Raw genomic sequence first — 14,848 nt, 5'->3', positions numbered from 1 at the left:
GGAGGCTCAGGGTCAATGAGAACAGCCCCCACTGAATTCCCAACTGCACCATTCTCCGTTTTCTACCAGCAATATTAAAAACACTTCACAGAATAACAGAATCATAGAGTCTTGGGCTCTTCTGGGTTGAAATGAGCCCTAAAATTCATCTTGTTCCACCCCTGCCACGGCAGGGGCACCTTCCCCTATCCCAGGCTGCTCAAGCCCTGTCCAACCTGGCCTTGGGCACTGCCAGGGACGGAGCAGCCACAGCCTCTCTGGGCATTCACTCCTGCGCTTTTAACGATCAATTGCCCTGACGGACTCCTCGGGCCGCTGTGTCCCGCTGCTGCCCTGCTCAGCGCCGAGCCCGAGTGTCCCCTCAGCCCCGGGCCGTTCCCTGAGTGTCCCCTCAGCCCCGCTCTGCTCCGCTCCCCGAGCGTCCCCTCAGCCCCGCTCTGCTCCGCTCCCCGAGTGTCCCCTCAGCCCCGGGCCGTTCCCTGAGTGTCCCCTCAGCCTCGCTCTGCTCCGCTCCCCGAGTGTCCCCTCAGCCCCAGGCGGTCCCCGAGGGTCCCCTCAGCCCCGGGCCGCTCCCCGTGACCCCAGCCCGGTTCCGGCCCGCTTCCCCGCCCACTGCAGAGCACGGCCCCGGCGCTGGGATGCGCCGGCTCTTTCAGGGCTTCCGCGCCGCTGGGGGGCGCCGTGCGCGGCTGGGGGCGCACGCGCGGTGGGCGCTGCTCGGCGCATGCGCGGCGCGGCGATGCGGGTTGTGGTGGGTGAGTGCGGGCCTGGGGCAGCGGGGCCGTGAGGGAGCGGCGGCCAGAGAGTGCGGGGCCCTGAGGGAGCGGCGGCCAGAGAGTGCGGGCCCGTGAGGGAGCGGCGGCCAGAGAGAGCGGGGCTGTGAGAGAGCGGGGCCCTGAGGGAACGGCGGCCAGAGAGTGCGGGGCCGTGAGGGAGCGGCGGCCAGAGAGAGCGGGGCCGTGAGGGAGCGGGGCCGTGAGGGAGCGGGGCCGTGAGGCAGCAGCGGTCTGAGGGTGCTGAGGCCGTGAGGGAGCGAGGGCCGTGAGGGAGCGGTGGTCTGACCGTGCACATCCCGTGAGGGAGCGGGAGTGTTGAGCGGAACGGAGTTTTGGAGAAGGGCCAGGCGGGCCTGGATTGCGGGTGCTGCCCGCTGGGTTGGAGCCAGGCCGCCGCTTCCCCCTCCGGGTATGGGGGCTGGCCATGAGCGCGGGCGGTGCTGCTGGGCCTGCGGTGATGCAGCCCCAGGCACGGGCCGCCTCTGCTGCCGGGGGGTGATGGCCCAGGGACACAGCCGTGACAGTCTGTCTGTTTCTCCCCCCAGGTGGTGGGACAGGCTTCGTGGGCAGAGCCCTGACCCAGCTGCTGCGGAGCCGAGGGCACCAGGTGACCCATGTGTCCCGAAGAGCGGGCAAGGATCGGATCAGCTGGGTATGAGATGAGAGCAGTCATAGCAGGGGGAATGTGACAGGGCTGAGAAACCAGGCTGCATGCCCTGGCTTTCCATGGCATGGAGGGGCCCTGCCAAGGGAGGTCTGGCTCCTGTGGATGTCCTTTTGCTGGGAGCTCCACGGGTTACAGTCATTGGAATGGGTACTGCTGTCGATCTAAGAAGCAAAACCTTCTCCATTCGTGCTTGTCTCTGCAAATGTCAGGGAGAAACTGGCCGAAGTTCTTGGGAGCCTGCTTTGCTTATTTGCAGGGAAGGCTTGAGCAGAGGTGAGGCCTGATGTGTGATGTTTGTCACTCCTGCCTAGGAGGAGCTGTCCCACTCCGGGCTGCCCCTGTGCGAAGCTGTGGTCAACTTGGCTGGTGAAAATGTCCTCAACCCTTTCCGCAGGTAACTTGATGTAACATAGTGCTCTTGGGACAAGGTGGAGGCAAGACAGGCCTGTGTTGTCAGGGGACGTGGAAAGGGAGGAAACAACATAACAATTTGCACCCTCAAGTACCCAGAACATTTTTGTGGGCCTGATAGGTTCTGAGAGATCTTTGGAAGAAAGGTTCCCTCCTACATTTACAGCTGGAGGCCAGAAACATTAGTTCCACATTTCCAAAAGGACATTGGGTGGCATGCCTAGATCCAAAGTTTGACTTCTAGGAGGAACACCAGCTTTGCTGTCTAGGTCCTTTGCTGACTTTGTCTGAAGGCACTTTAAACCCCACAGTCCTGTAAGGGAAGAGCCACCATCTCCCAAAGTTCCCCTGCCTTTGTGCTGAAAGATGACATGTCCTCCCTTTGCTCTGGGGTGAGGGGAGTTCTGTGACTTCTCCTTGATGCCCTGTGCAGGCTGCCCTAGCACAGAGAGTGGACAGAGCTAAAGAATAAAGCAGGGATTTATTAAAAGGCCTCAGTGGATCCACCTTGGGCAGCACAAGGGCCCAGCCAGGGCTATGCCCCAGGTGAACCAAAATGTACACAAAATGAACCCAAGATGGACCCAAAATGGACACAAAATGCCCCACAGGTCACAGGGTCTCTCACTTTTATAAGCTCTGCTCCATTTGCACATTGGAGTTAATTGTCCAATTACAGCTCCAGCCCATGCAGTCCCATCCTGGTTTTTCTCTCTTCAGCCTACGTTGTTTGTGCTCTTGGGCCTGAGATAGGGATCGTTTGTCCTTGGTCCCCAGCTAGAGCAGGAATTGTTTTGTCTCCCTGCTCTGTGAACAGAGCTCACCATCCCCTCATGTGAAGCCCAGAGCCACTGAAGTAGCACAGACCCTGAAAAATAGAAAAGCTAAAACCTGAGGCATCACCCTGTGCTTGTGAGCTGGTGTTGGCTGGGGCCCCCCTTGGTGGCAGTGTTCCCTGGGGTGTCCTGTGAGCTGTCTGATCCCTGGCTCTCCCTTTCCCAGGTGGAGTGATGCCTTCTGCAGGGAGGTCGTCAGCAGCCGGGTGGAGACCACGAAGACCTTGGCCAAAGCCATTGCTGCTGCTGAGCAGCCTCCCCGTGCCTGGGTCCTCGTCACTGGCGTAGGTATTGGTTGGGCCTGGCCAAGACAGCACTCATGCTGACCTGGAGGGGCCTTACCTGCAGACAGTTCCTCAGGAGCACCTGTCTTGCCTTGAAATGTCAACTTTATTGCCATCAGTGTCACTGTGGTTAGGCAAACCTTGATAAGCTTTTAGTGCTGCTGGAGAGGATTTGGGTCCCTGTGCTTTGTCTAGGGCAGAAGTTCTTCTGTGTTTTCCTGTGAAAGCCTTTAGGCAATCTGTATAATCAATTTGTGTCATAAGGCCTCAGCTGAAGCCTTCTGCATAATCTCCAGCTTCCTATTTGCTGCAGTTTTAAAGCTGAGGTTTATCTTTAAAGCAATGGTTTATCCTCTGTGATGCCAAATACTAAAGCAGGCACCCTCCAGCCAGCTCAGTATGTTGCTTGCAGGCCTGTTTGGGTTTTGGGGCTGCCTGAGTATTAGTGCATCCTACTGAATCTTTGCTCCAAGGCTGGTAGTTCAAAAACTTGTCAGCATTGCCATCAGAGACCTGTGCTGTTCCTGTGAGGAGTCCCTGGTGGAGTGATCAAGCTCAGAATGATCTGGGTTGGAAGGGGCCTTAAAGCCCACCCAGTGCCACCCCTGCCATGGCAGGGACACCCTCCACTATCCCAGGCTGCTCCAAGCCCCATCCAGCCTGGTCTTGGACACTGCCAGGGATCCAGGGGCAGCCCCAGCTGCTCTGGGCACCCTGTGCCAGGGCCTGCCCACCCTCACAGGGTAGATTTCCTTCCTAAATAGCCAGTCTAAACTGACTCAATTTGAAGCAATTCCCCCTAGTCCTGGCACTCCAGGCCCTTGTAGTCTCTCTGCAGCTTTCTTGTAGGCTCCCTTCAGGTACTGGAAGGTTGCAATTAGGTCTCTTTTCAGGGCTGAACAATCCCAGTTCTCTCAGCCCTTCCTCACACGAGTTCCGGGCTCCTGGAGGCAGAGAAGATGGTCTGATGGGGAAGGGGGGGCTTGGTATCATTCAACCCTGACCCCCTTTCTGCTGTCACCCTGCAGGTTTTTACCGCCCCAGCCCCACAGCTGAGTACACTGAAGACAGTCCAGGAGGGGATTTTGACTTCTTCTCACGCCTGGTGAGCTCGTGGGAGGCTGCAGCTCTCATCCCTGCGAGCCACACTCGTGGTGTTGTGGTGAGATCAGGTGAGATGGCCATCGTGCTTATTAATGGTGACTGCTTTACTGCTGGGCAGGAGTGGGAAGAGCTGGGTAAAGGGCATCAGTTCTTCTGTCTCTCCTTGTCAGGGTGCTGTTCCAAGCCAGCCCTCTAAGGGTTCTCCTGCTTGTAGGTGTGGGTGTGAGGGGGGTTCTGCCCTCTGGGCCGGGGCACCTGGTGTCACTCTGTTCTCCCCACAGGTGTAGTGCTGGGTCGAGATGGTGGTGCAATCTCTCAGATGCTCTTGCCTTTCCGTCTGGGCCTTGGAGGCCCCATGGGCTCTGGACTGCAGCCCTTCCCGTGGATCCACATCCAGGACCTGGCTGGCATTGTGTGTCATGCCCTGGAGAAGGAGTCTGTGCGAGGCATCCTCAACGGCGTTGCCCCCTCCTCCGCTGGCACCTCCAATGGCACCTTTGCCCAGGAGCTGGCGGCAGCCCTGGGCCGGCCGGCGCTGCTGCCGGTGCCCGCCTGGGCCCTGCGGGCTGTCTTTGGGCCAGAGCGGGCAGCCATGCTGCTGGAGGGACAGAGGGTGCTGCCCAAACGCACCCTGGAGAGCGGCTACCACTTCATCTTCCCCGAGCTGCCTGCAGCTCTGAAGGACATTGTGGCTTAAGGCCTCCCCTCTTGGGCTGGGCTGGGCCCCGTTTGTGTGAGCTCACATGGCTTCCCATCAAAGAGGGGAGCCCTGCCCCTTGATGCTTCCCCATCCATGTACAGAAGGGGTGAGCAGTCCTTTCCCCCATATCTCACTGTGTGCATCCCCAGTTCAGGAATCATCCCTCTTACTGCCACCCAGAGCTTAACATCACCTGCATTTGGGGAAGGGCAGGAGCCCCTCACAGGACTGTGACTGTGGAATTGCCCATCTTCCCTTTTGCATGGTGTGTGTGTGACCTGCTGGCACAGCAGCTGGGGGTGTAATGTCTTCTCCCCTAAAAGATGTGGCAGCAGGAAACAGGTCCTAATGGTGGTGTAATTCCTTCATGGTACTGGAAGTCGCCCTTCCTGTTTATCCCCATGATGACAGGCAAAAGTCAGAGCTAAAAAAAGAGCTAAAATCTCTTCTTGGTCTTGGTGGTTGTGGGAGAAGATCCATCCTAGGGTGCTGAAAACAGATTGCTTGGAGACTCTGCCCTCTCCTTTTTGTGGCTGGTACCAAGTTGATGTGTCAGTACCTTCAGCTGAGTCTAATCCATAGAGTTACACCTTTGCAGGGTTCCATTCCCCTTGTGCTGTGGCAGGGATGAGGGAGAGCCCTGCTTTGCCAGCTCTAGAGGAAAGGGTGACAATCAGACTGGGGCCCCTGGACTGCTTTGCCTTGTCTGAGTGCCCCTCTAAGCTTGAGCTCAGGAAAGATGGGTGGTACATCACTGTGTGGGCTTTAGTCACAGCTTTAGTCCAGAGGAGCATTTCAGCAGTTGCTTTCCTTGTGCTTACCTCAGACCAGAGTGGTTTTCTTTTATTGATCCCATGAGGTGGTGCTTGTGTTCAGGGTGTTGCCCCTGGCTGGGCACTGAGGATATCCAGGCTGCCTGGTCTGCCTTGGGAAGCAGTGCCTCTTCTCTTGTAAAGCAGATTGCAATTCCATCATCTCACAGTGGCAGAAAATGTATCCATGTGCTTCCCTTGACCCACTTCTGTATCCCACAGTGGGTTACAGGGTGTGAAGTCCACAGAGCAGTGAAGTTTATTATAGCAGTACTTCTGCAGAAATACTCCTTGTGTGATGTTAGCTGGGGCTAGAAAATTCTATTGAAAGGCACTTCAGGCAGATAAAGACCTACCCTTTGCTATCCAGAACAACAGCAGTCCATGTATTTCTGGTTAATGCCGTGCTGTAGTCAGAGTAGCTGAAGGATCAGTCTTGGTGAAGTCTAGATGCCTCACTCTCTTGGCTCAGTACATACTGGAGATATCTGTGTGACATCTGTGAGCAGGCTGATCCTGGAGTTTTGGTCTCATTCTGGCAGAGCTGAGTGATCTGCACTGCTGCCTTGCTTTGGGGTTAGCTCTGGGCTGACTGCTAAGTTGCAACACAGTACCAAAGACAGCAAGGCTTAATTCAGAGTTTTCTGTAGCAGTTGTAGTTCTGCACCATTTATATTGTTAATCTGCTTTACACGTTCTTTCACTAATTGCAAGACACTGATTTCCCTAATTAAAGTTGGTATTTCCCTTCCTTGTACCCCTTATTTTCCACTGAACCATGGACTTCTGTAAAGCCTTTGACTCAGTTTTCCACAGTGCTCTCCTGGCTGCTCCTGGCTGGATGGGCACACCCTGCACTGGGTACAAACCAGTCTGGGCAGCTGGGTGCCAGGTGTGGTGGGGAAGGGTTAAACCCAGCAGGTGGCCCCTCACAACTGGTGTTCCCAGGGCTCAGTACTGGGACCAGTCCTCTTGAGTGTCTTTCATCAGTGATCTGGCTGGGGGGTGTGGTCACCAGTTGTGGTGTTGTGAGGGTCTCCAGGATGAGGTGAGAGATGAGAGATGAGAATGGACTCCATGTTCTCAGAAGGCTAATTTATTATTTTATGATATATTAAAAGAGAATGAAGTACTAAAACTATACTAAAGAAAGAGAAAGAAGACTTCAGAAGGCTGGACAAGAATGAATAATCAAAACTCATGACTGAGCAGAGTTCTGACACAGCTGGACTGGGATTGGTCATTAAGTTAAAACAATTCACATGCTGGGTGAACAATTCTCCCAATCACATTCCAGAGGAGCAAAACGTGGAGAAGCTGAGGCTTCTCATCTTGCCAGGAGAAGAAATCCTGGTGAAGGGATTTTTCATAAAATATCACAGTGACAGGGGGGTTGAGTGCACTCTTAGTAAGCTGGCAGACACCAGCTTGGATGGTATTTTTGGGAGGGTGGGAAAGCTCTGCAGAGGGCTCTGGCTGGATCCATGGGGCAAGGCCACTGGTAGGAGGCTCCTCAGGGCCAAGTGCTGGGCCCTGCTCCTGGGTCACAACAAGCCCATGCAGTGCTCCAGGCTTAGGGAAGAGGGCCTGGAAAGAGAAGGACCTGGGCATGCTGGCTGGCAGGGGCTCAAAGTGAGCTCAGCGTGCCCAAGCAGGCCAGTGGCACCTGGCACCATGGACACGTGGGCACCCAGCACAGAATAGGGATCCCTCACCCAGACAGGAAATCCTGACTGCCCTGAGCAGGAGCAGGGCATGGCCAGGCAGGTGTGATTCCTCCCCTAAACATCTCTAGTAAATCTTGGAACCATCTGAGATGCTTTTCTCCCTCCATTCCATAATGGGTCCTTTATCTCCCGGGCACTAACTCTGCCTCAGGCTGTGAGCTGCCCCTGAAGCTGTTCCCACTGACCCACGGGAACAGGTCCACACCCAGCCAGGGGCTGCTGGATCTCCTGGCACAGCCCTTGGAAGAGGTGGATCAGTGTCCATTTCTCTGTTAGGTTTCTCTCTGGTTTCTCTACCTGCTGGTGGGCATCTGTGCCCCTTTGTGTACATGTAGACCAAGTTTTTATTGTATAACTAGAAACATTCACTTTGTAAAGGAGCAGAGAAGGGTTTTAATCACTGCCCTGAAGGCTTTACTGATAGAACAATCCTGTAGCAATGACTGAACTTTTATTTCAAAGCACAGTTGAACACAAGCTCCAGGGCAGCAAGTTGTGAGAGTTATAATTTGGGAGTCTGTGGTGGGGAGAGTTATAATTTCCCTTTTCTCATCTTGCAAAGGGGAGGAGTGACTACACTGCCATGAAAATCATTTTAGTTCTGCTCCAATTATCACAAGGTTCCTTCATCTGCACGTGTCCTGATCCACATGACATGAAGCCCTACAAGAACTTTTTAATGAGTCCCACAGTGACAAAATCAAGTTTTGCTAATTATATTATTGTTATTCTTTTTTGAATAATCAGAAGTGCAAAGGGATTTGGGTTTTTGCTTTCTTCTTGTATCCCATCATTTCCCTTAACAAAGGCATCATGAATCCTATAAGGGATGGTTGTTGGAGTCTTCTGCTGGAGGTAGGTTTGCAATCATCTCCTCTGAGAAGAACTGTGCTGTTTTATCTTGTAATTAGAAAATGACATCTCGTAGCTTGTGTGAAGTTGGATCACAGAAACAGGAGTTTGCTGAAGGTATTTGCTCTTTTTGCCAAAAATACTGGAAGGATGAATGATTCCACATGCTGCCAGTGACAATGATTACACTGTGAAAGAGAGAATGACCTGAAAATGCTTGTTTATCACTTTTAATATAAAATCTTACTTAACAGAGCTTCAGAGACACTCCCCATGTGCTGGGAGAGGTCTGAGGGAAGGCAGGCATGAGTCATACCTGTCTCAGCATTTCTGTATTTCAGGTTTTTGCTGGAGCTCAATCTTTTATGTTAGGGAGATTACTGAGGCAAAAGAGAAAGGTTGGATCAGAGTTGAAAGCAAATTGCTTTTCCTCTCCTCCAAGCTTCTGTTAAAATACTATTTTTTTAATGGGAAATGAGAACAAAGAATCCACAGTATTAACTGTGGATTGTTAGAAAATGTGATTTCCTATCAAAAGTGGCTTTCTTTTTTGGATCTGTGGGAAAAAAAAATCTGCAATTTTTAAGCAGAAAATAGGATTAAATATATAAGGATTTAAAATGGAATTATTCACTGACACTAAGGAGGAAACTGTGATGGGAAAAAATTACAGAATCCCTGCAGAGTATTCACCAGAGGCAATGGAAATGTGCAGAAAGCTCTTATTTCTACAGTTCTCTGAAATTCCCCTTTGGGGATAGTTTAACAGTTTATAAGGGGAAATAAAACAGTTGTGGTTTATTCTGCATGTGCCTTTTTCTTGTAAGAAATTAGATTTTTGTTTCAGCAGCCAAGCAGAAGTAATAACTTCAGGGAAATGGCTCAGTCATCTTGGGCTGTGGGTGCAGGTGAGCAGCTGCCATCATCTCTTAGAACTTCCCCACAGTGTCTCCAAATCCACTGAATATTACATTATTTTTGTGAAACTTGAGACACTGTGATTTTTAACTCATGCCATTAATCTGACTGAAAAGAAGCTTGAAAAAGGACTGTGATGCAGAGATCTTTGTAATTATCTAACGTAAGGGAAGACCAGAACTTGGGGAGAACTTGGGGTTGAGACTGAGCTGTCCATGGAGCCTAAGGAGGAGCAGCCTGGCCACAGTGATGTTACCTTTAGGCTGAGCACATTCCCTCTGCAGACTTCTTGTCTCTGATGGGAGCTGAGACAGCCACCCCCCCTTCCTGACTTATTTTTTAGTCACAGATCACCTGGCCTAATGTGGACTTACCTGCCCAGCCAGCCCCAAGGTGGGAGTGGAGGATTAGGGAAAGGAAGGCAGGTCCTGTGTGGGTGACTGCTGTCTGTATTTACACAGAGCAGCTCCCTGGATAAGTACAGCCCAGCCTCACGTGCAAGTCCTTGCTTTAGGTGAGGTGCATTCCAGGCAGAGCTGCTGCTCCCCCAGCTGAGTGCTGTGCTTGATGTTCTAGAGGGAGGGGATGCCACACACAGGAACCTTGGCAGGACCGAGGTGGGCTGGGGCAAACCTCAGAAGGTTCAACCAGGCCAAGCACAGGGTCCTGCCCGTGGGTGAGGCCAATCCCAAGGCTGGGCAGTGCATGGATTGAGTGGCCCTGCAGAGGAGGACTGAAGGTTGTTTAGTGGATGAAAAACTCAGTATGTCCTCTCAATATCCACTCACAGCCCAGAAACCAATCATAGATCAAAAGCAGCATGGCCAGCAAGCCTGGGGAGATAATTCTGCCCAAAAACTCCCCTCTCCTGAGACCCCACCTGCAGAATGGTGCCCAGCTCTGGGCCCCAAGCTAAAGGAGCACATGGACCTGCACAAATGGACCATGGACCTGCTGATCCAAGGAAAGCCACAGAAATGGTCAGGAGGCTGGAGCACCTCCCCTGTGAGAACAGGCTGAGAGAACTGGGGTTATTTAATGTATGGAGAGAAGAGAAAGCTTTGGGGAAACCTTTCAGCAGCCTTCCAGTACTATGAAGTGGCCTACAAGAGAAATAGGGACTTTGGACAAACTCGTGTGGTGATAGGAGTTGTTGAGGACAGCAAAATGGGGAAAGGAGTCAGAACACTGGATGGCAGGGCTGGTATTTGTAGGGACAGTTTGGAGAAATAGATTGGCATGAACGGTATAAGTCTGACATAAATAAATCTTACATCTGGGAAAGGACAAGCCTGTGCAATCAGCAGAGGCCAGGGGCCTGGCCAGGAAGCAGTTTTGTAGATAATTGTCATAGTTGAGATGCAGACAGTACAAAGCAACACTCCATATTCAGAAGACTTCAAACCCAGTTCTATTATGGCATGCATGCTTTTTATACATTCTTACAAAACTCATAAGTTTACACTTTACTCACTTTACTCAGACAAACAAAGTGCTCATTGGAACAGGCAGTTCAGGTTTTCCTTATTTCTCCTTCTTCCTTTCTTGGTTTCTCTGTCAATGGCCTTGGTAGGAAATTCTTTTAGGGGTAAACATGGATCCTCTGATCAAACTTCGCTCTGGCTCACAGAGGTCACTGTAAAACCTCTTCCACAGATGATGATTTCTGTGTATAACTAGCTGATAAGATGAGGATGCAGAGCAGATAGAGCCTTCCTGGAGGTGTACAACAATAAGATGAAAGGCAGCAGACACTAATTGGAACATCCTAAGTTCTCACTGAATGTAAGGGAATTTGTTTTGGTTTTTTTGTTTGTTTTGTTTTGCTTTGCTTTGTTTTGGTTTTTCCCTATAAGACTGGATATATACTTGAACAGTTCATAGAATTTGTGAGACTTAATGACTTCCAGAAATCCCTCCTGGATTAATCATGAATGGTTCTATGATTTTGTGTTCTAATAATTCTATAGTCCAACACACATTTATAGTCCTCTTTATTGCTCTTGTTTGTGCAGGGATAAAGAATGGAATCAAAGAACATCACCACCACTGTGACAGAATTTGTCCTGCTGGGCCTGACACAGAGCCACAAGCTGCAGTATTGTCTCTATGTGATCTTCTTTCTCATCTATGTAATAACCTGGCTGCTGAACTTCACCATCATGGCCACTGTGGCTGTGGACCACCAGCTCCACACTCCCATGTACTTTCTCCTGGCCAACCTCGCTTTCCTTGATGTCAGTGATTCCTCAGTCAACACTCCCAAGCTGCTGTCAGGCCTCCTCACCCAGCACAAAGTCATCTCCTTCAACCAGTGTTTCCTCCAGATGTTCTTCTTCCATTTCATTGCAGGTGCAATGGCGTTTTTGCTCCTGGCCATGATCGTGGATCGCTACGTGGCCATCTGTGAGCCCCTGCGCTACCTGGCCATCATGAGCTGGAGCACCTGCACAGGGCTGGTGGCAGCTGCATGGCTGGGGGGATTCCTTCATTCTGCTACTCAAACTGGCCTTCTCCTCCAGCTGCCCTTCTGTGGCCCAAATGTACTGGACAATTTCTACTGTGATGTCCCTCAGGTTATCAAACTGGCCTGCACTGACACTCGCATGGCCGAGCTGCAGATGGTGTTTAACAGTGGAGTGATCCTCATCAGCCTTTTTGTAATCTTGATTCTTTCCTACATTGTCATCTTGCTGAAGATAAGGACGTGCATCACAGAAGGGAAGCGAAAAGCTCTGTCTACCTGTGGAACACACATAACTGTTGTGAGCTTAATATTCATCCCCTGCATCCTCACCTATGCCCAGCCTTATAAGAAATCCCCTGGGGACAAGGTGGCCTCTGTTGTTTTCACTGCAGTCACTCCAATGCTAAACCCAATGATCTACACTCTCAGAAACACTGAGATGAAAAAGGCCATCAGGAGAACACTGAGGAAAATATTTCTGTCAGCAGGAAAACAGAAACCAGAGTGGACAGTAGATCCAAAGTCATCCAAACTGGTGTTCCCATGACAAAACTGATATTCCTGATCAACTGATACTGTTCATCCCTGATATTCCTGTATAGAAGAATGTAGGGTGCCCCCAACTCTGGGAATGGTTGGTATTTGACTCTGTTGATTCAGAATGTTAACAATTGCTTTATTAAACTACACTATATTACATTAAATAAAGTTTTCTTTGCCTCTTCAGTGTGTTGGTTGTTTCTGGCTCCAAGGGTGATAATTATAGAATTGTGGCATCAGCTGTGGCTCTGGAGTGCTAACTCAGGTGGCTTAGTTAAAGCTCTAAGGTGCATGAATTTATTTGTAATTATTTATTGTATTTATTATTTATTGTAACTTATATAATTCTGAACCATGTGGCCTCTAGAAGCCATTGTCTAGAATTCTCCAGATCACTTATTAATTCATAAATTCAATAAATCAAACTATTTTCTTTCTTTCTTTCTTTCTTTCTTTCTTTCTTTCTTTCTTTCTTTCTTTCTTTCTTTCTTTCTTTCTTTCTTTCTTTCTTTCTTTCTTTCTTTCTTTCTTTCTTTCTTTCTTTCTTTCTTTCTTTTTCTTTCTTTCTTTCTTTCTTTCTTTCTTTCTTTCTTTCTTTCTTTCTCTTTTTCTTTCTTTCTTTCTTTCTTTCTTTCCTTCCTTCCTTCCTTCCTTCCTTCCTTCCTTCCTTCCTTCCTTCCTTCCTTCCTTCCTTTCTTTTTCTTTCTCTTTCTTTCTTTCTTTCTTTCTTTCTTTCTTTCTTTCTTTCTTTCTTTCTTTCTTTCTTTCTTTCTTTCTTTCTTTCTTTTTCTTTCTTTCTTTCTTTTTCTTTTCTCTCTCTTTCTTTCTTTCTCTTTCTCTCTCCCTTCCATTCTATACTACATAGATATATGTATATTAATAACCCCCTTGTAATGCAAATAAAAAATTAAACTCAACACTGACCTTTAATGCCATAAGCTGAATTAAAGAAGCACATTCCAACAATGCTAAAACTTCATTATGTGGTTCTAAAGAGAAGAATCAAGTACTGCACCAGTAACACACAACTAATGACTAATTTAGCTGTTTTCTTGGAGCTTCCTTAAGGAGATCAAGCGCACCCATCACAGGAGGTGGTTCACAGAACCATAAACTGTGGCAGCATGTGGAGCTCAGCCCATATCAAGACAGACATTTAAATCAGTACCAATTTTTGCCAGAAACAGTGAATTAATTAGTTATTAAATACCCCTTCACACAGACTTCTGAACATCATTAATAGAAAGAAATTAAAATGTTAAAATATATGATTTTTTAAAATGAATTCTTCCATAGAAATGCTAGCATTAACAGTTCACATATTGGGGCTGGGGAGATGAATCCAGGCACAAACTTCTGCCCTGGTCTGTTTGTGAAGCTGTGTTCCATTGAATGGCATAATTTAACCAGAATTTCCCTTTCTTATAGAGGAGACAGGATGGTGTAAGTGTGAGCTCAGCTCTAGCAAAACCCATGGCTGTGTTTCTTAGGGACCAAAAATCAGTGCTCCTTGCTGGAGGTGAAATTCTGATTTACACCAGCTAAGAACCTGCCTTGTTTGCTACCACCTCAGCTTCTGTTTGGGGTATCCTTTGTGCACATGTGGAAACAGGAAACAGAAGAGATGAATTCAGGAAAAACAGAAAGTTGCTGATAGTGCTTGGTGGGAGGGCACTACAGCAGGAATGAAAAAGTTTTTTTCCAAATGGATGAGTGATTTTGGATGTCTCATTCTCCTTGCACCAGAGTCTGAAACATCTTTAAAAGAGGCAAATTAAAAGCATTAACCATTTGGAGTGCAATGTTCCTTAAAGTGACTAACACTTCTGGTATTATACTAGAGTAATAAACTTTATTTTTTTTAAGAAATGCTTTTTTCAGTATTATCTTTTTGAGTAATAAAAAAAGAAGAATCCTCTGTTTTTACAGAGGTAAAAGCAGATCAGCTCCCAGAAGCAAAGTCTGTAGAAATGTAAATGAAGTTTTACTAACTCTTTCTCCAGTGTTCCAATTATGAAGAAAAAAAGTTTCAACAATACAGAGACAAGTTAAGCTCCCTAGAGGAGTCTAAGCAAACAAGATTGCCAAATGCAATTAACACTCTGTCATTAACTCCTTGTTGTGAAGTTTCTGAAATCAGGCAATGACTTCATCCTGAGATGTCTTACATTGCCTTCCTCTTTTACAAGCAAACTAAACCAAAAAAATAACATTGTACCCAATTTTAGTGCCCTTTTCTGCCTTTATGGCCAGTCAGATGAAACAGAGAGACCTCAGAGGTCAGCATGGCCACACTGGGAGTGAAGATTTCTTTTGCTTGAGCTCAGTATGGAAAGTACAGTTTGAATATTGCAGGCTCTGCCCAGGCTATCCACTGAGCCAGAGCACCTCTTCTACCCAGAATAAACTGCAGAACCCTCCCAAATAAATACTCCCAGGTTGCAGCAGCCCTTTTCTCTGTGTGCTAATTCTCTGTCTCAGCTAATCTTCTGGAAACTCTTCTTTTCATGCCTGGATTAATTTCTCCAGCTGGGACTTGCAGAATTTTCTTATCCCATGGCTCAGACTCCACAGTGCTTGGAGGGTGTGGGCACTGCACTGCATTAAATGCTGAGTTCTCACTGGAAATAAGGAATGACCACCAGTTACTCTTCCTTCCTTTCCCTTTCCCCACACTTTAAATGAAAAACAAGGCTCTGAGAGAAGTGAACTGATTTCCTTATCACTTTCACTCAGTGGACCTCTTTTCTGCTG

The 14,848-nt window shown here is 48.9% G+C and overlaps 2 protein-coding genes across 2 annotated transcripts; both read left to right on the top strand.

The window, feature by feature from the left end:
• Window positions 1-694: 694 nt before the first annotated feature.
• Window positions 695-6,341, top strand: SDR39U1 (short chain dehydrogenase/reductase family 39U member 1). Its single transcript, XM_059869038.1, has 6 exons — window positions 695-755; window positions 1,322-1,428; window positions 1,755-1,837; window positions 2,857-2,978; window positions 4,003-4,146; window positions 4,360-6,341. The coding sequence occupies exons 1-6, from the start codon at window positions 725-727 to the stop codon at window positions 4,773-4,775; spliced, it is 903 nt and encodes a 300-aa protein (XP_059725021.1). The 5' UTR covers window positions 695-724; the 3' UTR covers window positions 4,776-6,341.
• A 139-nt stretch (window positions 6,342-6,480) lies between these two features.
• LOC132338980 (olfactory receptor 4D9-like) lies at window positions 6,481-12,280 on the top strand. Its single transcript, XM_059869029.1, has 2 exons — window positions 6,481-8,172; window positions 11,103-12,280. Exon 2 carries the CDS (start codon window positions 11,112-11,114, stop codon window positions 12,099-12,101), a length of 990 nt encoding a protein of 329 aa, XP_059725012.1. The 5' UTR covers window positions 6,481-8,172; window positions 11,103-11,111; the 3' UTR covers window positions 12,102-12,280.
• The last annotated feature ends 2,568 nt before the right edge of the window (window positions 12,281-14,848 follow it).

Source organism: Haemorhous mexicanus, chromosome 28, assembly GCF_027477595.1.
Source record: "Haemorhous mexicanus isolate bHaeMex1 chromosome 28, bHaeMex1.pri, whole genome shotgun sequence".
NCBI lineage: Eukaryota > Metazoa > Chordata > Aves > Passeriformes > Fringillidae > Haemorhous > Haemorhous mexicanus.
Note: the sequence above shows the minus strand (reverse complement) of the source record. Positions and strands in the feature narration are given on the sequence as shown.

Bases quoted from the DNA above. Each gene is read 5' to 3' on its own strand.
- LOC132338980 (XM_059869029.1), top strand. From the start codon at position 11,112: ATGGAATCAAAGAACATCACCACCACTGTGACAGAATTTGTCCTGCTG.
- SDR39U1 (XM_059869038.1), top strand. From the start codon at position 725: ATGCGCGGCGCGGCGATGCGGGTTGTGGTGG. The intron at 1,838-2,856 runs GTAACTTGATGT...TCCCTTTCCCAG, and splicing joins GTCCTCAACCCTTTCCGCAG to GTGGAGTGATGCCTTCTGCA. The intron at 4,147-4,359 runs GTGAGATGGCCA...TTCTCCCCACAG, and splicing joins TGGTGTTGTGGTGAGATCAG to GTGTAGTGCTGGGTCGAGAT.